Genomic DNA, 26,372 nt, shown 5'->3' with positions numbered 1-26,372 from the left:
GTTTACCAGGCCCCTGGGCCAGGGGGACCCTCCGCTCCCTGCAGGCAGGGCCCAGCCCCGCGGCACTGGGCAGCCCAGGCCGGGCGGGCGCTGGGCTCCGGCCCCTCGGCCTTTACTGCACCGCGCCGGCCCCCACCAGCCCCGCAGCCCAAACCTGGCCGAGCGCGGCTGCTCTGTGCCCCCACAGGGCCCGGGCCGCGCCAGCAGCGGGCAGCGGCACCAACAGGTAGGCACCAGGCCAGGCCTGCAGCTGCCTCCTGCCCCGCGCCCACCCCAGAGCCGCGTCGCCTGGGTGGGCAGAGCCCCCCGCCCCGCCCGCCACGCCCACGGCCCAGACCCGGCCCGGCCCAGACCCCCCGGCCTGGGCAGCCCCGGCCGGGCCGCCCGGCCCCAGGCTCCAGGCTGCGGCAAGTGGGAGCCCCGCACCAGGGAGGGGGCGGCCCGGGGGTCCCAGACACCCAGCGCCACCACCACCCACCACCACTGCCCGCCCGCGGGTCTGGGGGCCAGAGCAGCTGCGCAGGTGCCAGGAAGGGGCCACCTGGGACTGCCCTGCCCATGTCCCCGCCCACAGCTCCACCCCACACTGGATCTGGCCCTGCCCACTGCTCTGGCCCCGCCCCTCCCTTGGCTCCACCCCACCTCGCTCCACCCTGCCCCTGGCACTGGCCCCACCCACCTCACAGTTCTGCTCCGCCCCTGGCCTGGCCCTGCCCCACCTCACCTGCAGCCTTGCCCCGCCCCTGGTTCCAGCCCCGCCCTGGCCTTCAGCCCCGCCCCACCCCAGCTCTGGCCACGCCCCCTTCAGCCCCAGGACAGCAGCCCTGGCCAGAGCCCCGGGGACCCGGTGGCCAAGGGGGGCGGTGGGGGGCAAAGCGACTCCCAGGCCCCGGCACAGAAACACCCCCGCTGCTGCGGCAGGTTCCCGGCGAGGCTTATTTCAGCGCCGCCGTGGGGTGGTGCGGCGGTGCTGCGAGGAGGAAGAGGTGAGTGTTGATGCTCTCACAGCTGTGGGCAGCAGTGGGGTTGTCCGCGGCACTGTGTGAGGGGCCAAAGGGAGCAGGCTGGTCGCGAAAGCGCCCCGAGCCGGGAGTCTGGGGACTGGGGGCTGCCTTCTGGGAAGCGGCCGAATGCCAGGGCCTTTCGACGGGGGAGGCTGGGGGTGCCGGGAGGAAATGCTCTCTGTGCTGGCCAGCGAGCCCTTCTCACCAGGGGCGACAGGGAAGGGGAAGCCCCCGTGCGGGAAGGGCAGGCTGGTGTCTGGGGGAGGCGAGCGCTGGAGAGACCCTCAGCCCTTGACACGGCGTGTCACCGTCCCTCGGCAGGTCAAGCAGGCTGTGCTCAGGGCGATGGGTGCCATGATGGGTGTCCTCCTGCACGTGGAGGAGCACCGTGAGCACGCCTGGGAGCATCTCCTCTGGCTGCTGCAGCAGTATCGGGAAGTCTGGGACCCCTCTGGGGTGACCGTGGTGAGGCATTGTGCGGGACATGGCATGGCCAGGGGCCATGGGGGTGCCGCGAGGTGTCGGGGAGCTGTGGGGTGCTGGAAGGAGCCAGGTCCCTTGGAGCAGGAACGAGGAAACGGGGGCCCGGGGCTTTCTGGGCTCATGCTGGAAGAAACCAGCATGGCGGGAGGGCCAGGAGGGAGTGGTGAGTGGCTGGGGCGAGTGGCTTGGGAGGGGAGGCTGCGCCGCCTCCCGGGGCTGGGAGTGTGTGAGGAGCTCTGCCCTCACGCCCAGGGCCGCGTCCAGCCCCTGTGACGGGGAGAGGTGCAAGGGGGGGGCAGTGTGCCAGGAAAGGCCATCCCGGCAGGGCTGCGTGGAGGAGAGAGACCTCGTGGTGCTGCTCTGTGGGAAGGATGAGCCAGAAGTCCCGTGCGGGGCTGGGGTTTCCCTGCAAGTGGGTTCCAGCCGCGGCATCTCCCAGCGATGCTGCTTTCTCGCTTTCTGGGTGGCTCGCAGTGACAGCCGCCCTCTCCCTCCCTCCCACACTCCCTTGCAGAGTCTCGGCTATTTCCTGGGGGCTGTGGCAGACATTCAGACCCGCGTGCCCCGGGCCAGGCATCTGGCCATCGCCACTGCTGTGCACCAGCAGGTAAGGCCTGGTGCCGCGTCGCTGGCCTGGGGCTCCTGGGCAGCCTTGGCTGCTGCACAGCTCTGCGTGTGCCTGGGGCTCGGGGCTCTGGTTGTGGCTCTGTGCCCAGAGCCACCCGCGAGACGAGCGCTGACAGTGCGGTTGCTTTTCTGTCCCTCTCCCCGCCGATCCGGCTTTCTCTGAAACGTGCCTTGTTCCCACAGCTCTGCGATGAGATGGAGCCGCCCAGCCCAGAGCACAGAGCAGAGCTGTGCCGCTGCATGGTGCTGCAGGGTAAGCAGAGGCGAGCTGGTGCCGCACTGCCGTGTCCCAGCAGCTCTCTTGCGAACCTGCCCGAGTGGGAAGACACTGCTCACTGATGCCAAGCGTGATTTCTTCCCCACAGCCCGAATTTGCCCGGAGGAGACCATCGAGTTCCTCTACTACAAGCTGAGGAACGGGAGCAAGGCCGATCGCGTGGCAGCCGTGGCAGTGCTGCAAGCTCTGGTCCGCTCTGACGGTCAGTAAGGCAGGCCGGAAAAATGGCGTCCCCCTGGGATGCTGCTGCTTCTTCTGACGCGCAGTCTGGCCCTGCTTTTCTGTCCCGCTTGTGTATGGAAAGCCGGGGAGCTGTGACGAATCCCTGCAGGAACGGGGGCTCGGCCTCAGCACCCACCTCTCCTTGTCTCCTGCAGCCCCAGACACGAGGGAGAAGCTGCCCCTGTTTGCGAAGCTGGTGCAGTCCGTGTGCCATGACCCCGCGGCCCAGGTGAGCTGGTTTGGGCAGGGCTGGTGCTGCCACCGGGGCACAGCAGCCCTTTTCCCGGGCAGAGCCTGGCGAGGCCATAGCCACAGGCCAAGGCAGGGCCCGGGGCTGGAGGCCGGTGGCGGCCAGGGAGTGAGGGCTGCTGCTGCGCGACCCAGCCAGAAGGGCTGCAGCACGGCGAAGGCAGCTCCGCTGGGCTTTGGACCGGGTCGTGACTGCAGCCTCCCGTGACTGCAGGTGAGGAGGGCAGTGCTGCATTTCATTGGGGAGCTGCTGCGCTCCAGTGCCCCAGGCTGCTCGGCGTGGGACGTGGTGGGGCACCTCTTCAGCGAGTTCAGCCGGGCCTCGGGCAGACTGGTAAGGGCAGAGTGTGGCACCGGGGCTGCCTCCCATGCCCTGGCCGTGCCGTGTTGCCATGGGTGTCCCTGGCAGCGGGGAGCCCGGCACAGCAGGGCCGCCGGCCACAGTGCCCTGGAGGGAGTGGCCTCCCTGTCGCATGCACCGCGAGGTCTGGGATGGGGCAGTGACGGGTGTTTCCCACGTCTGTCTTGCAGGCAATGGGAAACCTTAGCATGGTGGAAGCGCGGGAAGAAAGGGCTGTTCAGAGCCTGTGCGCCCACGTGCTGGGCACGCTGGATGTCTCTGCCGGAGTGGTGGCCAAAGTGAGTCATCCTCCACCTGTGCGCTGGGACCCCCCACCTTAGCCACCAGCGCAGCTGAGAAGAGCTGGGGCGAGCTCTGCGGGGCCGGACTTGCTGGTGCTGGGAGGGGGAAAGGGGTGCGAAGCACGGCGGGCGAGAGGGAGAGAAGGTGGAGGAGGAAGGCAGGGCGAGACCGGAGCTGCTGAGTTAGGGAAGGAGCGAGGCCGAGGGGCTGGGCCGGTGCCGGAGATGCGGCAGTGATGGGGGAACTGGACTGGAGAGGTGGAAACGCCAGTGTGCCAAATGGCCTGGTTCTTGCCTGCAGCTCCTGTGGCCAAAGCTGCTGTGGTACGTGGTGCCAGCCAAGTACACGGGCATGATGGTCCCGCTCTGCCGCTGCCTGCGCAGCCTGACCGAGAGACGGGACAGGGCAGAGCAGGAGCAAGAGGAGGCGGCGCCTGAGGCCCTGGAGTCTGAGGAGCCAGGTGGGGAGCAGAAAGTCATGGCGCGCTCTGCCAGGCTGGGTGGGCGCAGGGCAGCGTGTGTGCCTGCGTCCCCTGCCAGCCCCGCGCAGGGGCAGGGGCAGGGGCAGAGCCACCTGGCGCTGCTGCGCCCAGCTCTTGCCGGGGCCCAGGGGCTGGTTCCTGCCGTGCTGGGGCTGCCTTTAGCGGTGGCTGTTCAGCGCGGGAGCCCGGCAGGGACTGTGCGGAGGTGGCGCGGCCGGGGTCCCCTTCAGCCCCGCGTGAGGGCTTGGGACATGGGGCGGGCAGGGCCCGGTGGGGCTGGGCGTCTCACGCAGCCTTTCTTTCTGCCCACAGCCGCTCTGCCAGCTCCCCAGGCCCTGCTGGCTCGCCTGCTGGTGAGTAGCGGGGCCCCGGGGAAAGAACTTCTGTGGCTGGGGCAAGGGCAGAGGGCAGGAGAGATGGTGCTGAGGCCGGTGCCGGGTGCCCCGGGAGGAGGCAGGAGCGTGTCACAGGGTGCCTGTCAGGGGCTCCTGCTCCTCCTGTGGCACGGCAGTCCCTGGGCAAAGCCACTGGCTGCCTGCTGCAAGCCGGGGCAGTGCTGACCTGCCTGCCTGCAGGGTAGCCACAGCTCCTGGGGCAGGAGCGAGCCCATCTCTCTCCTGCCCTGGCCTAGGTGGTGGCGGCAGTGGCTCCACACGTGGGCGGTGGCCGTGGAGCCGCGGCCCTGCAGCTGCTGCAGGCGCTCCCCGGCACGATCCACGGAGCCGTGGGGGCGAAGTGGGCCGCAGACATCCCCCTGCTGCTGCAGCACCTGGCAGGTAAAGTGCTGGCGGGAGGGAGAGGCTGGGGGCGGAGGGGGCAGCAAAATGCCCTCAGCTCCCCGGCCTGGCAGCAGGGAACGGTGCCGGGTTTGCGGGCGCTTGTCAGCCTGGTGGCCTGAGGCTTTGGGGCATCAGACTGCAAAGGAGACACCCGGGCTCTGCCGTGGTGCTCGCTGGGATAACAGCGAGGGCTTTGCTTCCTCGGGCTTTGCAGGAACAACAGCGAGCTCCCTGGACGTGGCCGAGTGGGAGAGCCTTCTGCTGAAGGTACAGCGTCCCTGTGGGGGCCCTTGCTGGATAGGGCAAACGGGGGGCAGGAAAAGTGGTGGGAGCAACCTGGGGGCTCCCTGTTTGGGCACCGAGCGGTGCGGGCACGTCCCGAGCCCCCGGTGCCTGCCCCAGCTGTGGGTGCTGCCCGCTCAGAGGAGCTGCTCTGGGCACGTGGGGCACAGCTGAGCACGAATGCAGCCGAAGGCTGGGGCAGAGGCCTCCAGCGTGGCCCCATGCCATGGCACCGCCTGCTTCTGGCGTGTACCGAGCCCAGGGGCCTCGAGTGGCGCATTAGGGGAAGAGCGAGAGGTAGGTTGCAAGAGGGGCGGGTGAGGAGACAGGCTGTCACGAGGGGGAGCTCTGCCCGGCAGTCTCCAGGGCCACTTGGATGAGCAAAAGGCCCCGGCCAAGGGCAGGGGGGCATTTGCTTCATCTCCCACTCTGCCCTAGTTCCTGCAAACCTCTCTGGAGCTCATTGCGAGCGAGGCCTGGACCGTGGGCCTGAGCCAGGAGCTGAGCCGGCAGCTGGGCAGCTCTCCCCGCCTGTCCTGGGAGAAGGTTTGTTCCCTGCGTGGCGTGGCTGTGGCTCGCGCGCCCCGAGGGCTGCGGCGGCAGAGCCCAGGGACACTCAGGCTGGGGCGAGGGCTGGCGCTGGTGCTCTGCCGCGCGGGCTGGTTTCCCTGCTGCCTGCTCTCTTTCCCCACGAAGGGGCTCGCACTCCCCTCTGTGCTGAGCTGGCGGCGGGGCCAGGCTGGCCGCCGGCTGCTGTGGGGCCGGTGCCGCAGGCGCCTCGGCAGGTCCTGGCACAGTGGGGCCAGTGTGGCCTGGCCCTCTCTGGCCAGGCCGGGCTGTCACCACAGGCGGGGCTCGGCCTCTTCTCTTGCAGCGGTTCCTGTACAAGGCTCTCGGCACGGCCCTGGCAGCTTGTGGGTGTCTCCACCACGTGCAGGAGCAGACCTTGGAGCACCTGAAAGCAGCCAACTTCCTGGAGCTGTGGCAGGCGCAGGTGAGGTTTCCTCGTGTCGCCCTGCTTTCCCGCGTGTCCCCTGCATGTCCCTGGGACAGAGGGGCTCTGCGTGCCCTGCTGCAGCCCTTGCTGCTGTTCTGTTTGCGGCTGTTTCCCTGGGGAAAGCGGAGTCAGCCAGGGCTGGGCGTTGGGGCTGGAGCGACTCCCCGTTTCTGCTGTGCTGCAGGGCATGGTTTCAGTTGTGTCCCGCTGTGCCGAGAGCCACTTCCAGCTGGCCTTGTCCTTGGTGGAGGAGTTCACGGGGACTTTGAAACGCAAGAAGGTAAAGGGCCCGGGGTGTTGTTGCGGGGAGCTGCCGGGAGGTGCGTGGGGAGCTGAGCCGCCGGTCGGGTGCGGGGCAGCTCCTGCCTCGGGAGCGCGCGGGGTCCCGGGCACAGCAGGGCCACGGGCTGACGTCTCGGTGGTTCTCCGTCGACCCCCCGGCAGAGCAAGGCAAGAAGGACCCGCGCTACTCGCGCTGCGCTGCTGGTGATGTACGGCCGGATGGCGCTGCGCGCCCCCAGGGAGCAGCTGCTCGCCCGTGTCGAGAGAGACGTGGTGGCGAATGTCCTGCAGCTCTACCGAGAGGGCTGCCAGGTGGGTGCTCGGGGTGCGAGGCAGAGCCGGCCGGGTGCTGCCAGCTCCGGCCTCTCCTGGGCCTTGCCACGCGCACCTCTCCCGTCACAGCCAGCACCAGTGCTGCTCGCCCTGCTGCCGTGGGCCAGGGTCTGCAGGGTCTTTCCAGCTGGCAGCTGGGCAGCTGCTCCCCTCCCCGTGGGAGGCTCCTTCCCAGGAGGGGAGAGAGGTTTCCTTGGTGGGGCGCAGGTGCTGAGCTGGGTTCCGCGGGGCTCCCGGAGGGCACAGTGTTGTCCCTGTGCTGTGCTTGGAGGCGGATCCCCCCCAGCCCAGCTGCTCTTTCAGCCCTGGGGCCTTGGAAGAGTTCCAAGTGTGTTTTTCTCCCCTGGGATCAGGATGCGCAGCTGAAGCTCTCCCTGGTGCAGAGCGTCACTGAGATCAGCCTTGCCATCCAGGCTGCAGGCGCCGGCCCCAGGTTTGAGCTCTGCTGCAAGCGGGAGCTGCTGCAGACCCTGCTGGTGAGTGCCCAGAGCCAGGGACGTTGCGCAGGGGAGCTTTGGGCTCTGCCGTGGGGCAGGTTTGTGCAGAGCCCGATGGTCTCCTGGGGCAGTGCGCAAGCTCCCGAGGGCCCTGAGCCGCATCCCCAGCCGGCGGGGCGCGTGGGTGCTGCTGCTCGGGGCCGTCGCAGGGGAATGTGGTGTGTCCGGGCGCCAGGGAGCTGCCACGTCATTCTGTGGGGCCTTGGTGGGAGCCATGGGGGTGGTGGAGCCGGTGCCTGCGGGGTCTGGCAGCAGAGCCCCTGGCCGGGGTGGGTGGGAAGGCTCTGTGGCACCCCTGCCCGCTGCCCACCTTGCGTGTGCCTGCCTGTGACTTGCAGGAGGTGATTCAGGAAGAGCCCCAGGAGTCCCCGGTGCACCCCCGGGCCCTCGTGGCCATGCAGCAGTTGAGGTAGGGTCTGTCCCTGGGGCTGTGGGAGTCACTGCATGTCCCAGCGCAGCTGGCTGGTCTGGCTGGGGCTGCGGGTGCTGGATTTGGGGCTGTCGATGGGGCCAAGGGCAGTTGTCCTCTGACTCGGCCTGGAGAGTGCTAGTAAGCGGCCTCTCTGTCTTCTGTGCCTTTTTTCTGCTGGCAGCAAGCTGAAGCCCCGTCTGAGCAGGGAGGAAAACCGCCACCTCCTGGCTCTGTGCTGCCAGGGCATCGTGTGCCTTCGTCGCCCGGAGCAGATGGACAGGAGAGGGCAGACGGCGGTTGCTGCTTCATGCCCACCGGTAGGCACTGGCCCTTCTCAGCTGCCCCTCGGTGGGGGCCCAGGTCCGGGCACCCCATGCTCCGGCAGCCGCTGGCTGCGCTGGCGTCTCCGCAGGGTGCCCGGCCTCAGTCCCCCTTTCTGGTGTCAGGGTGTGCAGGCGCCGTCCCTGCGAGCGCTGGGCCAGCTCATGGGAGCCCTTCTCTGGGCAGAGCTGGCCCCCATCCGCTTCGAGGACATGGTGCAGGTGAGTGTCCTCGGCGTGGCAGGGAAAGTGTTGCTGCTGTCGGAGCGGGGCAGAGCCGTGGGGATCGTGCCCGTGGGGCTGGTCCGAGGAGGGGAGCTTCCCTGTAACTAGGTGCAACGCCCACATTGGCGGAGAGTGGAATGGTCCTAGTTCCAGGCCCCCTTGCCCAAAGTTTGTATCCAGGCTTTTGCCATCGGCCGCAGCTTCCTTGCAGGCAGCTTGCAGTGTCCTGCAGAGCCCCTAGATGAGCCAGAGCTTCTCCCCAGCCGCAGCTGTGAGCGAGGGGTGCTGCACAACTCAATGCTGCCCACGGCAGGAGCCCGGAGTGGGGAGGTCCCCACGGGGAAGGGCTCCTTGCCACGGGCCGGGTCGCACAGAGAGACCGGGGCTGTGGAGGTAGCAGGGTCGGGAAGGGAGGGGGCCAGCGAGGGGTGTCGAGCAGAAGGATGCCCGTGGTGAGACAGGTCTGCCTGTGCCAGGTCCTGCGGCGCTGGCTCACCTCGGCCCACGCATGCGAGCGGGAGAGGGCCCTGCAGGTGTGCGTGCAGGTGCTGGGCTCTTACGAAGAGAGATGCGAGCACAGGGTGAGCGGGGACCCCATGCACAGGGAGCTCTGTGTGGGCAGGCGCTGGGTTTTGGGCCTCCTGGGGCTGCAGGGCAGCCCCTCGTTTGCCCCCAGGTCAGCTGCGGCTCGGGGGCAGTGAGGCCGGGAGAGGGAGAGCAGCCACGGGGCTACCGGTGACCTTTTTGCCTGCCTCTTGCTCCCACAGCGAGGCCGTGCCTGTGAGTGGTTCGGCTCCCTGGCGGGACTGCTGGGGCCTCTGACATGCGACACGTCGGCCGCGTCCCGCTGGTGGGCAGTGACCTGCCTCGGCCACCTGCTCCGAACAGGAGGTGAGGAGAGCGGGCAGAGCTGTCCCCGCTGCTGAGGGCAGGACGGTGTCCCCAGTGCCAGGGACCGTCCCTGTCTGCGGCCAGACCCTCGCCTGGCTGGCAAACCCACTGCGCTACGTTGGGGGGCCCTGGCTTGACGTGGCCTTCGCCACCCTCCCTTGGGTCCTCCCTTATCCACCCGCGTGGCCGGAGGTTGGTTCCCCGCAAACATGACTCCTCTTTCTCCTGGCTGCAGCCGAGAACACAGACGTGGCGCCCTGGACCAACGAGATCGGGCGCCTGCGTGAGAGGCTCAGTGCCGTCACCTCTGAGTCTCTGCTGGCCACCTCCACCAACATCGCGAAGGTAACTGGCCCCTGGAGTGCAGAGCGGGGGCCACGATATGTATGTGTGTGTGTGTGGGGGTGCTGCTGTCAGGACGTGAGTTTTGCATCTGAGCAGCCTGTGAGGTGGTCGCTTGTGTTTCTGATTTCTCCCCAGCTCGTTTGCAAATATTTCCCCCGAGGCCAGGCCTCAGGCTTCATGAGCAGCATTGTGGAGAGCCTGCTGTGCACCAGGCCCGTGTGCGCGTGGGCCGCTGAGCGGTGGACGCTCACCTTCCTGGGGGATTGCGGAGAGCAAATATTCCAGGAGGAGGTGAGAGGCGTTTTTTGCATTCACCTTTGGCTGCTCTCTGTTGTTGGCTGTTGGCCCCGAAGACAGACGGGGAAAGGACGTGCCGAGCCATTCTTTGTCGCCTTCCTCCTTTCAGGTGCCCAAACTCGTGCACCTCCTTTACACCTGCCTGCGGAGCACCCGGCAGAGCGCTCGCAGGTGCTTTGTGCTGCGGGCCGTGTTCCTCCTGGCCCACTCTCACCCACAGCCGGTGCTCGACAGCCTCCTCCAGGCGTGCCTGCCCACAGACAGGTCTGTGCACTCGCCCTTCCCTCTGCCGCCAGACCCAGCCGTGGGGTGTGCCTGCGTGGGGGGTCCCGGTCGGAAGCAGGTGGTTTTTCCCCGGGAAAGGCGAGCGCTGCAGGATCACGGGCTCGTTTCCCTGTCCGGACCTGGGCATCGCCATCCCCGATGCAGACGAGGGGAGCGTTTGGCCTCTCGTGAGGGTGCCGCAGGTACCCGGGGATGCGGGCTTACGGGCAAGCATCTGTTCCCTTGCAGCGACATGGTGGAGGTGTGGAGGAGCCTGGGGAGAAGCGTCCTGGGGTGCCAAATCCTGGTGTGCTTAACTGAAAAGTTAAGGGCAGCGGGAAAGAGCAGCCACAGGAGCGAGTGCTGCACTCGGGAGCTGGGCAGCAGCCAGGCTGCCCTGGAGCCTCGCACGGTACGGTCAGCGGCCCAGGCATTAGTGCCACTCCACATCTGCTTTCCAGCTCGTGCTTCTGCACAAGGGAGTTTTGTGCCCTTTGCGAGTGCCCGTGGAGCCTCGCAGGGTGCTGTGCCGGGGTGGCGACAGCGTTAGCAGTGTGGGGAGCCGGGACAGTTTGCTGCTGCTGGGCCGCAAGGCTGTCGCTGCAGTGAGAATTGGAGACAGTGAAAGCTCCCTGGCTGGCAGGGGCCGTGGCTGGTGGGAAAAGCCCTTGTTTTACCAGGTGGCTCTTGGTTGGATTTCTCTGCAGATCACCCATGCCCTCTGCGAGGTGGTGTCAGTGCTGCAGAGGAAGACACTGGTCCAGCGCCTGCTTCCCTACCTGCTTCCCGGCCTTCTGAGGCAGGTCAGCGAGACGCTGGGGGAGGAGCTGGCACCGTCCGTTGGGGACCTGGAGAGCGCTGACATGCCGGGCAGGTGAGGAGCGGCAGTGGCAGGAGTAGGGGCAGGGGCAGGGCTGGCCTGTGCCCCAGGTCTTTGGTCGTGCGGTCCATGGCCTTGCAGGAGCACCCAATTGTCCCGCTGGCACTGGGCTGCCTCCGTGAGGTGGTGGGACTGGTCGCTGCAGGGCAGCGCGCCTGGGGATTTGGCCGCAGCACGGTCGTTCCTGCCCATAAACTCTGTGTTGCGGCCGAGGGCCGTTGCGGGGCTCTGCTGAAGAGAAATCTTCCCCCAAACTGCTGTGCCTGGAGCTTTCTTTGGGTTTTTTCACCAGCCTTTTTGTGGCGGCATTGGAGCTGGTGCTGGCGAGGTGCCTGGACAATCGGTGGCTGCGGCTGCTCCGGGAGCAGGGAGCGTGGGCGTCCCTGGCAGAGCCCCGGGCTCACAGCACCGGCGTGTGTCTCCTGGCGAGTTGAGAGCCCGGGATGCGCCCGGGGAAAGGGCTGCTGGGAGCTTCCTGCGCACTTGGGAGCTCTGCTGAGGTGCAGAGCGGTGTCTGCGTGGGAGCGGGAGAAGGTGGGAGTCGCGGCCTGCGGCCGTCCCGCGTGACTGCGTGTCACGAGCCTGCTCGTGCTCTGTGCGCAGCGTGCTGCTCCGCGCAGAGCTCGTCCCACAGCGCCTGCTGCAGAGCCTCTTCCCCTGGCTGGATTCGCCCTCTGCCAACCTGCGGCTCACGGCCACAGCTTTCTTTGCTGAGGTGAGGCAGCAGCAGAGCAGGGGGGGCTCGGAGGGGTTCCTGCGTCTCGCCCGGCGCGAATCGCGGCCGATGCTAGCGGCCACGTGACTTGATTGCAGCTGATGAAGGACAAGCTAGTGGAGGAGAGGAAGCTGCTGAAGCCGCTCCTAGAGGCCTTGGGGGAGAGAGCGCGCGACCCCGTCAGCACCGTGCGGCAGATGGCTGTGAGAGGTCTGGGCAACGCGGCCAGCGGAGCACCCGCGAAGGTGAGGCGGCCTTTCCTGGGCTCTGAGCGCAGCCCGGAGTGGAGAGCTGCCCGGGGGGCTTGAGGAGCCCGGAGAGAGGAGCAGAGGCAGGCGCGGGGCTGTGCTGAGGCCGCGCTCCTCGCTCTGGCATCATCAGGGTGGCAAAGGGGACACGGGGTGCCGGCTGGGGCTCCTGTGGCTGGGGTCTGCTCCGGGCTTGCTCCGGCAAGTGCCGTCCTTGGCGCCGCGGCGGAGAGCAGCGGTGAGAGGTGGGAGCAGTGAGCAGTTCATGCGCCTATCGCTCTGCAGCTGCGGAGGCACGGGGCGGCCGTGGTGTCGGTGCTGCTCAGAGGCCTGGAGGACGCGGCCGGCACAGAGGTGGCTGCCGAGAGCCTGCTGGCGCTGGCGAAGGTGCTGGGGCTGCTGGAGGCAAGGGCCGTCGGCTCTGCCTTTGAAGAGATCTCCAGGGCCAGCCGGGCGTTCTGGGGGGCGGTGAGTGGAGTTGCTCGTTCTCCTGTCGGCAGGCGGGAGTCGTCGCGGGGCCGCCGTTCCCCGCGGGCAGCACCCCGCTGGGGCCAAGTGGCTCGTGCACGGCGCCCTCGCTCGCAGCCTCTGCCCAACGGCCTTTCTCATTGCAGGAGGAAGAGGTGCTGCGCCGCTCGGCCTTCGTCCTCTATGGCACCCTGGCCTCCTCCGCCTCTCGGAGGAGGTCATTTTTCAGCAGAGAGGTGGAGGCGGCATTTCCCAGCCTGGTGCTGCACCTCGGGGACCCGGCCCCGGCCGTCTGCAACGTAAGAGCCCTTGGGCTGCTCTGGCCGGCACGTGTTGCCGACGTGTCTGCAGGCCTTGGCTGGTGCTGCTGCGGCGGCGAGGTTCCTCGCTCAGCTCTGGGGCAGGCGCGCAGCATCCCCGTGACCAGGCCCGGTGCTCTTTTCCAGGCGTGCAAGGTCTCCCTGCACCTGTGTGCCCCGTTTCTGGGGTCGAAGAGGGTGCGGCAGCGCATCGCCGCAAGCATCGGGCTGAGCGCGGCCGAGCTGCAGGATGAGATCTGCAGGCACCTGGTGAGCGAGCGCTGCGCTGGGGTCGTGTCCCTGCGCCGGCCACCCGCCCTGTGGCTCCCGCGCCGGGGGGCCACGTGGGCCTGGGCTGTGGGTGGAGGGAGGATGGAGGGGGGACGGAGGGGCGCTTGGAGCCAGCGACGAGCTCCTGCGCCCCTGCGTTGCCCCAGGCCCAAGACTGCCCCGCGCTGCTGGAGAGGCTCTGGAGCACAGCCCGGAGCTGCTGCATGGGGAGCTGCGTGGCGCCGCAGGCGGCAGCCGTCCACGTCCTGGGTGAGAGGCAGCGCTGGGTTCTGGCACTGCTCGCGGCCGCGTCCCCGGGTCGGGTCGGGGTCAGGGGTCGAGGTTGAGGTCGAGGTGGGGTTGGGGCCATGGCGATGGCCGTGGCCATGTCCTGACAGTGGCATCCTCATGCCAGGCCTCCTCCTGGACACAGCGCCGACCGCGTGGCTGCAGCAGCAGGACCTGGTGTTCCCGTCGGGAGGTAGGTGCTGGTGGCTGCACTGCTGCCCCACGGGCCAAGGCAGCGTCCGGAGGCCCCGCGGATGCCAACAGCTGGGGCGTGCACGGGGCTCGCACGGCCCTGGGGTGCTGCCGGGGAAGCCGCCCTGGCCGGGAGCCACGGGGTGCCGGTGGTATCGCGGCCAGGCGCCCACGGTGCCTCTCCGCGGCGTCGGTGTCGTTGCAGCTTGGTGGAGGTGGCGGTCCATCGAGGCCCCCCGCACGTGGCAGGCAGCAGCCGCAGTGCCCCACGCCGGGGGCCCCCAGCTGCTCGGGGCAGGAGATCAATAAAGCTGCGTCCTCGCAGGGAAAGTGCCAGCTGTGTGGGGCTCTGTGGGGGGTCTTGCGCCGGCCCCGGCCCTGCCACCCCCCAGATGTGGCCTTGGTGCAGTGTGGCGCTGCCTGGGGACACAGGGGAGTGGAGAGAGCGGGGTGAGGGGGGCCTGGGGGTGACGGGGGCAGTGGGAGCAGCCTGGGGCACTGGGAGCTCTGGGGTGAGTAGGGCCTATGGGGTGGGACTGGGGATGAGAGGGGCCCCAGGGGGAGTAGAGGGACCGAGGGGCAAGTGGGGACAGTAGGGGGCACTGGGGACACTGGGAGGTGCCTGGGGGCATATGGGACACTGGGGGGCCTGGGGATACTGGGAGGTGCTTGGGGCGATGGGGGCAGGGGGAGCAGCCGGGGGCCCTGGGGGCACTGGGAGGTGCTTGGGGATACTGCGGACACTGGGGGATACCAGGAGGTGCCTGGGGAAATGAGGGGGCACCCAGAGTTGCCCGGGGAGACCAGGGGGAACTGGAGTGAGAGGGCTGATGGGGTGGGACTAGGACTAGGGCTGGGAGGGGCCCCAGGGGGAGCAGAGGGACCGAGGGGCAAGTGGGGGTGCGGGGAGCACTGGGGCTACTGGGGGGCACTGGGAGGTGCCTGGGGACTCCGGGGACACTGGGAGGCACTGAGAGGGGCCCCGAGGGGGCAGCGGGCAGGGCTGCTCCCCAGGGGCATGGCAGGACCGCGGGTGCGGGGGGGGCGCAGCGCTGGGGCCGGGCACGGGCAGCCCGGTCCCGCGGCGGGGGAGCGGGACTCACCGGTCGCCCCGCACTGCCGGCACGTCCCACCGGTCGCCCCGCACTGCCGGCAAGTCCCCTGCAGCGCGCGCGGCCTGGCCGAGGACGGCGGGCTCGTGACACAGGCCGCGGCGGGGCCGTTGCCAGGGCCGGGGCCGCTCTGAGGCCCGGAGTGCGGGGGCGGGGCCGGGCCGGGGCCGCTCTCGGGGGTGGGGGCGGAGCCGGGAGCTCGGGGGCGGGTCGGTGCCAGGGCGCATGCGCGGGCCGCCGCGTGCGAGAAGCTCAGTTTGGTCTGTCGCGGCTGCCGTCGTTCTGGTGCCTCCATCCCACTTCCGTCGCCCCGCGTGGCGCTGGGGGCGGGGAGGGCGGCGGCCCCAGCTGAGGAGTGGGGGGGGCTCGGCCGCGGGGGAGGGGACGTGGGGGAGAGCCAGGGCCGGGGCTGCGAGCGGGCCGGGGCTGCCGGGCTGCGGCGGGCGGGCGGGGCCGGGCAGGGCCTGGGCCCGGGCACTGCTCCCCCCGCGGGGCCGCCCCGGCCGAGCTGCCGAGTGCCGCCCGGAACTGCCCGGGCTGGGGCTGCTGTCGCTGCCGCTGCCCCGACCCGCACACGGGGCCGGGGGGGGTGAGACGGGGCCGAGCCCGGGGCTCCGGGGCCAGACCTGGGGCAGGCGGGGGGACCCGGCTGCTCCTGGTGCTGGGAGCCCGGGCTGAGTCCCGTGGGCTTGGGCTCGGGACCAGTGGCCGCGACATGCTTTTGGGGACTTGGAAACAGAGGGGAGGTCGTATGTTTTGGGGTGTGCAAAAAGAGGCCACATCCTGCGGGTTTGGGGGCTGGAGGCTGTGTGTTCGAGCCAAGACCAGGTGCCCAAGCCCTGCGTCTCTGAGCTCAGAAGCAGGGCTGAAGCCCTGTGGTTTTGCATCAGCAGCAGAGGCTTAGCGCGCCATTTTTGCGGTTGGAAGCAGAGGCTAAAGCCTGTGTTTTGGGGGCCAGAAACAGGGGCTTTCAGTTAGCTGCTTTTGGTGCGGCAGCGCTGCCAGGGGATGGAGCCCGCGGGCCAAGGCGGCTCTGGCTGACAGGAATTGAAAGGGAAGAAGCGGTTTGTCCAATGGCCCCCCCAAATTCAAAAAGAGCACTCAGGGGATTTTTTAGGAATGGCCGGGTGGTGTTGCCTCTGCATACCTCGTTTTGGATTAACGGCAAAGCCTTTCTGTGAAGCTGTTAAGGGGCCGGGAGACTTGCTGGAGTGGACTCCCGAGCGCCAAAAAGGATTTGATGAACTCAAGATTGCTCTCCTGAGTGCTCCCGCATTAGGACTTCCAAACCTAACAAAGCCATTTGAGCTTTAGGTACCTGAGAGAGGGCACCAGGCTATGGGACTACTCGAAGCAGTTAATAAACCCAAAGAAACAGCAGTAGTGCATTGCAAAGTGCACCAATCTGGACAGACTGACATAGTTCAAGGGAACAAAAGGGCCGATGAGGCTGCAAAAAGCGTAGCATTGTCCGTGTCGGTAGCAGCATCAGTTCCAGAGAGAACGTTAAAAATGGAAATTCCCGTATACACTGAAAAAGAAAATAAATTAGCAGAAATCTTGAAGTGCAGAAAGACTTCTGAAGGATGGTGGGTAACATCTACTGGACAATGTGTGGGAACTTTGCCGGTAATGAAGAAGCTGATGAAGCAAATACACGCTAGTAGCCGCATGGGAGCCGAGGCGTTGGCTGAAACAGCTACAAGGTTTGCTGTGGGAATTAGTATGTTCCTAATTGCAAAGGGTATTACACAAAAACGTGAACTCTGTCTTAGAAATAATCCCGAGAGTCAGAAGAAACCGCTCCCTGCCAGGGGAAGTAAAAAGGGCCTTCCCGCCCGGGGATTACTGGCAAATTGGTTTTTCTGAATTACCAAGCTGTAGTGGACATAAATATTTGTTGGTAATTGCTGAGACCTTTTCAGGATGGCCTGAGGCTTTGCCGTGCCGTAGCAATAAAGCAAGGGAGGTAGTGAAAATGTTGTTAAAAGAAATCATACCAAGATTTGGGGTACCAGAAGGATTTTCTTTGGATAGGGGACCTCATTTTATAGCAGAAATAGCACAGGAAATCTCAAAAATACTGCAAATTAAATGGGATTTACATCCCCCCTGGAGGCCACAATCCAGGGGAAAAGTGGAAAGAACGAATCAAACAATGAAGAGACAGATAGGGAAACTGTGTCAGGAGACTCAGATGAAATGGACTGATGTTTTCCCTCGGGCATTATTAAGACTCAGAATAACCCCAAGGGGTAGGGAGAAAGTTAGTCCCTTTGAGATTCTGTATGCTGAACCTTAGCCTGTAAATTTAACTGGAAATGCAATTCCAATGCACATTAAGGGGGATCAAATTTTAAGGGATTCTCTCTTGTCTCTGGCAAAGGTTCTTCCTTCTCTCCGCAGGTACATCCAGTTAAGATCTCCCGTGCTTTTAGATTCACCTGTACATTCATTGCAGCCGGGAGATCGAGTGTGTCTTCGAACCTGGAAGGATGAGCCGTTGAGAGAAAAATGGAGAGGACCGTATCTTGTACTGCTGACAACAAATGCTGCTGTGAAGCTGCAGGGAATTGATTCCTGGACCCACTACACCTAAGTGAAAGCAGTACCTCGAGAGACGTGGAAAGCTGAACAAGTTCAACCTTTAAAGTTAAAAATATATAAAGATATCTGAGTTGTATTAGAAGTGAATCAGTTCTAAATTTAGATTGTGTAATTAATAATTTCTTAAAGTATGGACTCTTGCAAGAACTGTGGGGCAAAGACCAGCTTTGCTTTGCCTTTGTGCAGTGCTGAGCCCAGGGAGCCCGGGTCTATCAGAAGGCTCGTCGAGGCTGCAGGGACGCAGCTCCTAAATCCGGAGGGAAGGGCGATAACGTTGCCTTCCACCTGGCACCAGCTTTTATTCCACGACCTTGTAATGAATTAGTGCTGCTACATCTAAACAAAACGCTTGTGTTGTGGGCTGGCCGGGGGACTGGAGAGCAGCTTTGCAGCCTGTGTGACCTGGCAGCTTGTGGCCCGATGCCGTCAGGCCCCGGGTGCCAGCGAGGCTTTCTAGGCGACCGAATGACCAGGTGCTTGTGTGAGCAATGGCGCAAACTGGCTCCCAGGGCCTCTCTGCCGGAGCACTTGCCCCTGTGTGACGGCAGGAGACAGTCGCCGCTGGAAAGGGCTGGGGGCCGAGGAGCGACCGCGAGCGCTGGAGCCTGGGACAGTGCCACGTTTGGGGGGTGTGTATGGGGGGTGTGTCCCCGGTGCCTGCCCCCCCCAGCCTCACGTTGCCAGCAGCCCTCTGTGAGGCGTTGGGGCCCCCGCGTGTCACAGTGGCCCTTGTGGGTCTCCCCCCTCCCCGAGGCCGGCGCTGGCCCAGTGGCTCGCGGCTCCCGTGGGAGGAGGTGCTGGTGGAGCAGCACATCTGTATAGGGAGTCCTGCCGCCATGGGGGTGCTGCGAGCGCTCCGAGGTGGGGACCGGCACCGCGCTCAGCACCACGCCTGCCAGCACGCTGGTGGGGGGGACAGGGACCTGCTGGTGCCCATGTTCTTGGCACAGGGAGAGCCAGGGTCACGCGCTTGGGGCCAGCCCCAAGCTGCCCCGGGCTGCTCTTCCCCAGGCTGCACAGAGCCGGCTCCACCGGCCTCTCCTGCGGGCCCATGCTCCGGCTGGGGAGACGTTTGCCCGACTCGGGGCCCGTCCCTGCGGCTGCTGGAGCGATGCAAACCCTCGGTTGCTTTCCTTCCAGGTTTCTTCACTTGTGTAGGTGCCCAGTCGGGACCTGCGCATGGTGAGGACGGTGGCAAGGCGGCCGGGTCTGTCCCTGTGGCCATCGCTACCTTTGCCACCGTGGTGACTTCTCTGTTGAACCGGCTGCAAGACGCCGAGGTGAGGCGGGGGCGTCCTGCGGGGCTGCGTGGGGTTTGAGGGCTCCCCGCAGCACCCTGGCTTCCCCGAGTGCCGCAGGCTGATCTCGCCCAGCGGCACCTCTGCCCTCCTGCTGCGCCTCATCCCAAAACGCTGATCCTGCCGGTGGTGCTGGGCGGAGGCTCCCGCGTGCCCTCCTTTCCCACAGGAGGTGGCGGTGTCCCCGGGGTTGGGGGCGGGGTCAGGAAATCCCAGTGCTGGGTTTCTCGCCTGCTCCCGACGGCTGTGCTGAGCGGCACCGGCAGCTCGTCCGCGGCGTCAGCGTGGCGGCGCTGCTGCGGGGCGGCATGTCCCATCGCTGCCGTGTGCGGTGTGTCCCCAGGGCAGCAGAGCGGAGACCTACCGCGAGCTGGAGAGCGTCTTGTGGGGCGACGAGAGCCATCTGCAGAGCTCTGAGGTGGACAGAGTGATGGCAGTGGCGTTGGAGGACCTGCGAGCGGCCCAGGTGAGCTTGTTCTCTCTGAGGGTGACCCCGGACGCCGGCGCCCGGCCTGGCCGTCCTATGGAGAGCCTTTGGGACTTGTCCTGGCGGGGGGTTGGGGCGGTGGCCCGGGGCTGTGCAGAGAGGTGGCCGCGGGGCTGTTTGTGAGCGAGGGACGGTCGGAGTCAAGTTACGGGTTGTGTGTCCTGCCTGGAGGCCGAGCCGTGGGAGACGGCCGGTCGTGCTCCCTGCCACACGCGAGCTGCTGTCTTCCAGGGTGGGACGGCCTCCGTGAGGACGGCGGCTAGTGATGTCCTGGTGGCGCTGGCCCGCTCCCACTTGTGCGACGTGGTGTCGGCGCTGCAGGGCCACCTGAAGGCCCTGGAGGAGACGTCGGAGGAGTTTGTCCTCATCACCCTGCGCAACCTCGCCACACGCTACGGTACGGCCCCCCAGCCTGCTGCTGTGGGTTGCAGCGGGTGCCGGGCGGGAGACGGGACTCCTGCCCCTGCCCAGAACGGTCTGGGCTGGGCTGGAGGGAACCCGCCAGAGACCAAACACGCCAGGCTCTGCCCTGCATCGCCCTCGCTGTGCCCAGGGCTTTCCCACGCACCTCAGGGAAGGCGGCCGGCACACGGGCACCCTGGCAGGAGCCTCCTCGTGCCGGGGCCTCTCCCAGTGCTGCGGCAGCTCTCCCGTCCCCCTGCCCCTGGCACAGCCCCGCGGCCCCGCAGCTGTGGCCCTGGCGCGGCAGCGCTGCCGGGGGATGGAGCCCGCGGGCCAAGGCGGCTCTGGCTGACAGGGTCGCCCACCCCTGCCCTCTCTGCAGCCCTGCAGTGCGTGCCCTTTGCGGCAACGACACTGTCAGCCCTGCGCGGCGTGCTGAGCGAGGTGGGGAGCGGCCGGATGCTGTGCGCCGTCTGCGGCGGTGAGTTTTGGGTCCATGGTTGGGCCACAGGAAGGGGAAGGAGAAGGGGAAGGGGGAGGGGGAGGGGGAGGGATCGGGGTGGCCCTGGGTGCCTCGCCGGGGTCTCGGGGCCGGCACGGCAGGGCTGAGCCTGCGGCGAGCTCCAGCCTCAGCAGCCGCCAAGTGCCCTCAACGTGCGGGAGCAGCGGGTGCCGCCGGGGGTGGGGTCCGTGGGCTGGCCGGGATGGTGCTGGGTGCAGGTGCCCTGAGGAGCTCTTGGGTCCCTGCCTGGTCTCTGCTCCCGCACTTGCCTCCCAGTTTTAGCTACCTTTGGCTGAGCTCTGCCCAGTTTTGTTCCCCCCCTTCTCCTCCCTTTCCCTGAGGGCAGCCTGGCTTTGTGTTGGTGGGCTTGAAGGGAGAGCATGGGAAAGAACAGCCAAAACCTCCAAGCGTGTGCTGAGGGGCAGACGTTTGGGAAGGGGGAGGCCGGGGCTGCAGCAGGCAGTGGTGGAAGGGAGCGAGGCTGTGCGGAGGAGAAGGTGTGGTGCTGGGGCGGAAGAGGGGAGAAACAAGGCAGCGTTGCCATCCAGGTGTCTCAGACCATGGCACAACGCGTCCCTGAAGGCAGATCTCCTTGCAACCTGTGCCCTGGCGAGCCTGGCCTGGGCTTAAAGCAGGCCCGCAGGCCAGTGCAAGGTCTTCACCAGTCAGAGACTTTGGTGCGATCCTGTTTCCCTTCTTGTGCTGCAGTTCTGGAGCAGTGGTGCAGCGGCATAAGCATGTACTTCCGCGAGGGGGAGAAAGGTGCCTTCCCTCACCTGGGGCCTGCCCAGCTCTGTGCCCACGTTTACCCGCTCTTCTGCTACGTGAGCAGAAAGCGGCGGTGCTGCGAGGAGGAAGAGGTGAGTGTTGATGCTCTCGCAGCCGTGGGCAGCAGTGGGGTTGTCCGCAGCACTGTGCGAGGGGCCAAAGGGAGCAGGCTGGTCGCGAAAGCGCCCTGAGCCGGGAGTCCGGGGACTGGGGGCTGCCTTCTGGGAAGCGGCCGAATGCCAGGGCCTTTCGACGGGGGAGGCTGGGGGTGCCGGGAGGAAATGCTCTCTGTGCTGGCCAGCGAGCCCTTCTCACCAGGGGCGACAGGGAAGGGGAAGCCCCCGTGCGGGAAGGGCAGGCTGGTGTCTGGGGGAGGCGAGCGCTGGAGAGACCCTCAGCCCTTGACACGGCGTGTCACCGTCCCTCGGCAGGTCAAGCAGGCTGTGCTCAGGGCGATGGGTGCCATGATGGGTGTCCTCCTGCACGTGGAGGAGCACCGTGAGCACGCCTGGGAGCATCTCCTCTGGCTGCTGCACCAGTATCGGGAAGTCTGGGACCCCTCTGGGGTGACCGTGGTGAGGCATTGTGCGGGACATGGCGCGGCCAGGGGCCATGGGGGTGCCGCGAGGTGTCGGGGAGCTGTGGGGTGCTGGAAGGAGCCAGGTCCCTTGGAGCAGGAACGAGGAAATGGGGGCCCGGGGCTTTCTGGGCTCATGCTGGAAGAAACCAGCATGGCGGGAGGGCCAGGAGGGAGTGGTGAGTGGCTGGGGCGAGTGGCTTGGGAGGGGAGGCTGCGCCGCCTCCCGGGGCTGGGAGTGTGTGAGGAGCTCTGCCCTCACGCCCAGGGCCGCGTCCAGCCCCTGTGACGGGGAGAGGTGCAAGGGGGGGCAGTGTGCCAGGAAAGGCCATCCCGGCAGGGCTGCGTGGAGGAGAGACCTCGTGGTGCTGCTCTGTGGGAAGGATGAGCCAGAAGCCCCGTGCGGGGCTGGGGTTTCCCTGCAAGTGGGTTCCAGCCGCGGCATCTCCCAGCGATGCTGCTTTCTCGCTTTCTGGGTGGCTCGCAGTGACAGCCGCCCTCTCCCTCCCTCCCACACTCCCTTGCAGAGTCTCGGCTATTTCCTGGGGGCTGTGGCAGACATTCAGACCCGCGTGCCCCGGGCCAGGCATCTGGCCATCGCCACTGCTGTGCACCAGCAGGTAAGGCCTGGTGCCGCGTCGCTGGCCTGGGGCTCCTGGGCAGCCTTGGCTGCTGCACAGCTCTGCATGTGCCTGGGGCTCGGGGCTCTGGTTGTGGCTCTGTGCCCAGAGCCACCCGCGAGACGAGCGCTGACAGTGCGGTTGCTTTTCTGTCCCTCTCCCCGCCGATCCGGCTTTCTCTGAAACGTGCCTTGTTCCCACAGCTCTGCGATGAGATGGAGCCGCCCAGCCCAGAGCACAGAGCAGAGCTGTGCCGCTGCATGGTGCTGCAGGGTAAGCAGAGGCGAGCTGGTGCCGCACTGCCGTGTCCCAGCAGCTCTCTTGCGAACCTGCCCGAGTGGGAAGACACTGCTCACTGATGCCAAGCGTGATTTCTTCCCCACAGCCCGAATTTGCCCGGAGGAGACCATCGAGTTCCTCTACTACAAGCTGAGGAACGGGAACAAGGCCGATCGCGTGGCAGCCGTGGCAGTGCTGCAAGCTCTGGTCCGCTCTGACGGTCAGTAAGGCAGGCTGGAAAAATGGCGTCCCCCTGGGATGCTGCTGCTGCTTCTGACGCGCAGTCTGGCCCTGCTTTTCTGTCCCGCTTGTGTATGGAAAGCCGGGGAGCTGTGACGAATCCCTGCAGGAACGGGGGCTCGGCCTCAGCACCCACCTCTCCTTGTCTCCTGCAGCCCCAGACACGAGGGAGAAGCTGCCCCTGTTTGCGAAGCTGGTGCAGTCCGTGTGCCATGACCCCGCGGCCCAGGTGAGCTGGTTTGGGCAGGGCTGGTGCTGCCACCGGGGCACAGCAGCCCTTTTCCCGGGCAGAGCCTGGCGAGGCCATAGCCACAGGCCAAGGCAGGGCCCGGGGCTGGAGGCCGGTGGCGGCCAGGGAGTGAGGGCTGCTGCTGCGCGGCCCGGCCAGAAGGGCTGCAGCACGGCGAAGGCAGCTCCGCTGGGCTTTGGGCCGGGTCATGACTGCAGCCTCCCGTGACTGCAGGTGAGGAGGGCAGTGCTGCATTTCATTGGGGAGCTGCTGCGCTCCAGTGCCCTGGGCTGCTCGGCGTGGGACGTGGTGGGGCACCTCTTCAGCGAGTTCAGCCGGGCCTCGGGCAGACTGGTAAGGGCAGAGTGCGGCACCGGGGCTGCCTCCCATGCCCTGGCCGTGCCGTGTTGCCATGGGTGTCCCTGGCAGCGGGGAGCCCGGCACAGCAGGGCCGCCGGCCACAGTGCCCCAGAGGGAGCGGCCTCCCTGTCGCATGCACCGCGAGGTCTGGGATGGGGCAGTGACGGGTGTTTCCCGCGTCTGTCTTGCAGGCAATGGGAAACCTTAGCATGGTGAAAGCGCGGGAAGAAAGGGCTGTTCAGAGCCTGTGCGCCCACGTGCTGGGCACGCTGGATGTCTCTGCCGGAGCGGTGGCCAAAGTGAGTCGTCCTCCACCTGTGCGCTGGGACCCCCCACCTTAGCCACCAGCGCAGCTGAGAAGAGCTGGGGCGAGCTCTGCGGGGCCGGACTTGCTGGTGCTGGGAGGGGGAAAGGGGTGCGAAGGACAGCGGGCGAGAGGGAGAGAAGGTGGAGGAGGAAGGCAGGGCGAGACCACAGCTGCTGAGTTAGGGAAGGAGCGAGGCCGAGGGGCTGGGCCGGTGCCGGAGATGCGGCAGCGATGGGGGAACTGGACCGGAGGGGTGGAAACGCCAGTGTGCCAAATGGCCTGGTTCTTGCCTGCAGCTCCTGTGGCCGAAGCTGCTGTGGTACGTGGTGCCAGCCAAGTACACGGGCATGTTGGTCCCGCTCTGCCGCTGCCTGCGCAGCCTGGCCGAGAGACGGGACAGGGCAGAGCAGGAGCAAGAGGAGGCGGCGCCTGAGGCCCTGGAGTCTGAGGAGCCAGGTGGGGAGCAGAAAGTCGCAGAGCGCTGTGCCAGGCTGGGTGGGCGCAGGGCAGCGCGTGTGCCTGCGTCCCGTGCCAGCCCCGCGCAGGGGCAGGGGCAGGGGCAGAGCCACCTGGCGCTGCTGCGCCCAGCTCTTGCCGGGGCCCAGGGGCTGGTTCCTGCCGTGCTGGGGCTGCCTTCAGCGGCAGCTGTTCAGCGTGGGAGCCCGTCAGGGACTGTGCGGAGGCGGCGCGGCCGGGGTCCCCTTCAGCCCCACGTGAGGGCTTGGGACATGGGGCGGGCAGGGCCCGGTGGGGCTGGGCGTCTCACGCAGCCTTTCTTTCTGCCCACAGCCGCTCTGCCAGCTCCCCAGGCCCTGCTGGCTCGCCTGCTGGTGAGTAGCGGGGCCCCGGGGAAAGAACTTTTGTGGCTGGGGCAAGGGCAGAGGGCAGGAGAGACGGTGCTGAGGCCGGTGCCGGGTGCCCCGGGAGGAGGCAGGAGCGTGTCGCAGGGTGCCTGTCAGGGGCTCCTGCTCCTCCTGTGGCACGGCAGTCCCTGGGCAAAGCCACTGGCTGCCTGCTGCAAGCCGGGGCAGTGCTGACCTGCCTGCCTGCAGGGTAGCCACAGCTCCTGGGGCAGGAGCGAGCCCATCTCTCTCCTGCCCTGGCCTAGGTGGTGGCGGCAGTGGCTCCACACGCGGGCGGTGGCCGTGGAGCCGCGGCCCTGCAGCTGCTGCAGGCGCTCCCCAGCACGATCCACGGAGCCGTGGGGGCGAAGTGGGCCGCAGACATCCCCCTGCTGCTGCAGCACCTGGCAGGTAAAGTGCTGGCGGGAGGGAGAGGCTGGGGGGTGGAGGGGGCAGCAAAATGCCCTCAGCTCCCCAGCCTGGCAGCAGGGAACGGTGCCGGGTTTGCGGGCGCTTGTCAGCCTGGTGGCCTGAGGCTTTGGGGCATCAGACTGCAAAGGAGACACCCGGGCTCTGCCGTGGTGCTCGCTGAGATAACAGCGAGAGCTTTGCTTCCTCGGGCTTTGCAGGAACAACAGCGAGCTCCCTGGACGTGGCCGAGTGGGAGAGCCTTCTGCTGAAGGTACAGCGTCCCTGTGGGGGCCCTTGCTGGATAGGGCAAACGGGGGGCAGGAAAAGTGGTGGGAGGAACCTGGGGGCTCCCTGTTTGGGCACCGAGCGGTGCAGGCATGTCCCGAGCCCCCGGCGCCTGCTCCAGCCATGTGTGCTGCCCGCTCAGAGGAGCTGCTCTCGGCACGTGGGGCACAGCTGAGCACAAATGCAGCCGAAGGCTGGGGCAGAGGCCTCCAGCGTGGCCCCATGCCATGGCACTGCCTGCTTCTGGCGTGTGCCGAGCCCAGGGGCCTCGAGTGGCGCATTAGGGGAAGAGCGAGAGGCAGGTTGCAAGTGTGGCGGGTGAGGAGACAGGCTGTCGCGAGGGGGAGCTCTGCCCGGCAGTCTCCAGGGCCACTTGGATGAGCAAAAGGCCCCGACCAAGGGCAGGGGGGCGTTTGCTTCATCTCCCACTCTGCCCTAGTTCCTGCAAACCTCTCTGGAGCTCATTGCGAGTGAGGCCTGGACCGTGGGCCTGAGCCAGGAGCTGAGCCGGCAGCTGGGCAGCTCTCCCCGCCTGTCCTGGGAGAAGGTTTGTTCCCTGCGTGGCGTGGCTGTGGCTCGCGCGCCCCGAGGGCTGCGGCGGCAGAGCCCGGGGACACTCAGGCCGGGGCGAGGGCTGGCGCTGGTGCTCTGCCGCGCGGGCTGGTTTCCCTGCTGCCTGCTCTCTTTCCCCACGAAGGGGCTCGCACTCCCCTCTGTGCTGAGCTGGCGGCGGGGCCGGGCTGGCTGCCGGCTGCTGTGGGGCCGGTGCCGCAGGCGCCTCGGCAGGTCCTGGCACAGTGTGGCCAGTGTGGCCTGGCCCTCTCTGGCCAGGCCGGGCTGTCACCACAGGCGGGGCTCGGCCTCTTCTCTTGCAGCGGTTCCTGTACAAGGCTCTCGGCACGGCCCTGGCAGCTTGTGGGTGTCTCCACCACGTGCAGGAGCAGACCTTGGAGCACCTGAAAGCAGCCAACTTCCTGGAGCTGTGGCAGGCGCAGGTGAGGTTTCCTCGTGTCGCCCTGCTTTCCCGCGTGTCCCCTGCATGTCCCTGGGACAGAGGGGCTCTGCGTGCCCTGCTGCAGCCCTTGCTGCTGTTCTGTTTGCGGCCGTTTCCCTGGGGAAAGCAGAGCCAGCCAGGGCTGGGCGTTGGGGCTGGAGCGACTGCCCGTTTCTGCTGTGCTGCAGGGCATGGTTTCAGTTGTGTCCCGCTGTGCCGAGAGCCACTTCCAGCTGGCCTTGTCCTTGGTGAAGGAGTTCACGGGGACTTTGAAACGCAAGAAGGTAAAGGGCCCGGGGTGTTGTTGCGGGGAGCTGCCGGGAGGTGCGTGGGGAGCTGAGCCGCCGGTCGGGTGCGGGGCAGCTCCCGCCTCGGGAGCGCGCAGGGTCCCGGGCACAGCAGGGCCACGGGCTGACGTCTCGGTGCTTCTCCGTCGACCCCCCCGGCAGAGCAAGGCAAGAAGGACCCGCGCTACTCGCGCTGCGCTGCTGGTGATGTACGGCCGGATGGCGCTGCGCGCCCCCAGGGAGCAGCTGCTCGCCCGTGTCGAGAGAGACGTGGTGGCGAATGTCCTGCAGCTCTACCGAGAGGGCTGCCAGGTGGGTGCTCGGGGTGCGAGGCAGAGCCGGCCGGGTGCCGCCAGCTCCGGCCTCTCCTGGGCCTTGCCACGCGCACCTCTCCCGTCACAGCCAGCACCAGTGCTGCTCGCCCTGCTGCCGTGGGCCAGGGTCTGCGGGGTCTTTCCAGCTGGCAGCTGGGCAGCTGCTCCCCTCCCCGTGGGA

At 67.1% G+C, this 26,372-nt stretch overlaps 3 protein-coding genes and 3 long non-coding RNA genes across 6 annotated transcripts; all 6 read left to right on the top strand.

Annotated features, from left to right (window-relative positions):
* Positions 1–1,431: 1,431 nt before the first annotated feature.
* LOC135328358 (uncharacterized) lies at positions 1,432–2,587 on the top strand. The gene is made up of 4 exons (XR_010389192.1): positions 1,432–1,469; positions 2,002–2,094; positions 2,298–2,367; positions 2,480–2,587. It is a non-coding gene; the product is annotated as an uncharacterized LOC135328358 (long non-coding RNA).
* A 198-nt stretch (positions 2,588–2,785) lies between these two features.
* LOC135328357 (uncharacterized) lies at positions 2,786–3,481 on the top strand. Its single transcript, XR_010389191.1, has 3 exons — positions 2,786–2,842; positions 3,077–3,196; positions 3,394–3,481. It is a non-coding gene; the product is annotated as an uncharacterized LOC135328357 (long non-coding RNA).
* A 921-nt stretch (positions 3,482–4,402) lies between these two features.
* On the top strand, positions 4,403–7,569 carry LOC135328222 (maestro heat-like repeat-containing protein family member 1). The gene is made up of 8 exons (XM_064510914.1): positions 4,403–4,417; positions 4,618–4,762; positions 4,980–5,032; positions 5,486–5,593; positions 5,922–6,041; positions 6,229–6,324; positions 6,489–6,638; positions 7,495–7,569. The coding sequence occupies exons 1-8, from the start codon at positions 4,403–4,405 to the stop codon at positions 7,567–7,569; spliced, it is 762 nt and encodes a 253-aa protein (XP_064366984.1).
* A 1,112-nt stretch (positions 7,570–8,681) lies between these two features.
* On the top strand, positions 8,682–10,460 carry LOC135328221 (maestro heat-like repeat-containing protein family member 2B). The gene is made up of 6 exons (XM_064510903.1): positions 8,682–8,789; positions 8,881–9,004; positions 9,240–9,349; positions 9,485–9,640; positions 9,756–9,910; positions 10,160–10,460. Exons 1-6 carry the CDS (start codon positions 8,682–8,684, stop codon positions 10,458–10,460), a joined length of 954 nt encoding a protein of 317 aa, XP_064366973.1.
* Positions 10,461–18,188: 7,728 nt separating this feature from the next.
* LOC135328093 (uncharacterized) lies at positions 18,189–19,165 on the top strand. The gene is made up of 3 exons (XR_010388818.1): positions 18,189–18,269; positions 18,631–18,753; positions 19,006–19,165. It is a non-coding gene; the product is annotated as an uncharacterized LOC135328093 (long non-coding RNA).
* A 2,999-nt stretch (positions 19,166–22,164) lies between these two features.
* Positions 22,165–26,192, top strand: LOC135328217 (maestro heat-like repeat-containing protein family member 2B; the record flags this gene model as incomplete). Its single annotated transcript, XM_064510886.1, has 12 exons — positions 22,165–22,234; positions 22,318–22,391; positions 22,626–22,745; positions 22,943–23,050; positions 23,355–23,514; positions 23,848–23,888; positions 24,167–24,311; positions 24,530–24,582; positions 25,036–25,143; positions 25,472–25,591; positions 25,779–25,874; positions 26,040–26,192. Coding segments are annotated over exons 1-12 (1,248 nt in total), but the record flags the coding sequence as incomplete, so codon positions are not given.
* Between the last annotated feature and the right edge of the window lie 180 nt (positions 26,193–26,372).

Source organism: Dromaius novaehollandiae, chromosome 4 (genome assembly GCF_036370855.1).
Source record: "Dromaius novaehollandiae isolate bDroNov1 chromosome 4, bDroNov1.hap1, whole genome shotgun sequence".
Classification (NCBI taxonomy): domain Eukaryota; kingdom Metazoa; phylum Chordata; class Aves; order Casuariiformes; family Dromaiidae; genus Dromaius; species Dromaius novaehollandiae.
This window is presented reverse-complemented; position numbering and strand designations above follow the sequence as displayed.

What these genes read in the sequence shown, in the direction of transcription:
- LOC135328221 (XM_064510903.1), top strand. Translation starts at nt 8,682, where the DNA reads ATGCGAGCACAGGGTGAGCGGGGACCCCATGCACAGGGAGCTCTGTGT. An exon ending in CCACCTGCTCCGAACAGGAG is followed by an intron (nt 9,005 to 9,239) that starts GTGAGGAGAGCG and finishes TCCTGGCTGCAG; the next exon opens with CCGAGAACACAGACGTGGCG. An exon ending in AGCAAATATTCCAGGAGGAG is followed by an intron (nt 9,641 to 9,755) that starts GTGAGAGGCGTT and finishes TCCTCCTTTCAG; the next exon opens with GTGCCCAAACTCGTGCACCT.
- LOC135328222 (XM_064510914.1), top strand. An exon ending in GCTGCTGCAGCACCTGGCAG is followed by an intron (nt 4,763 to 4,979) that starts GTAAAGTGCTGG and finishes CGGGCTTTGCAG; the next exon opens with GAACAACAGCGAGCTCCCTG. An exon ending in CCCGCCTGTCCTGGGAGAAG is followed by an intron (nt 5,594 to 5,921) that starts GTTTGTTCCCTG and finishes CTTCTCTTGCAG; the next exon opens with CGGTTCCTGTACAAGGCTCT.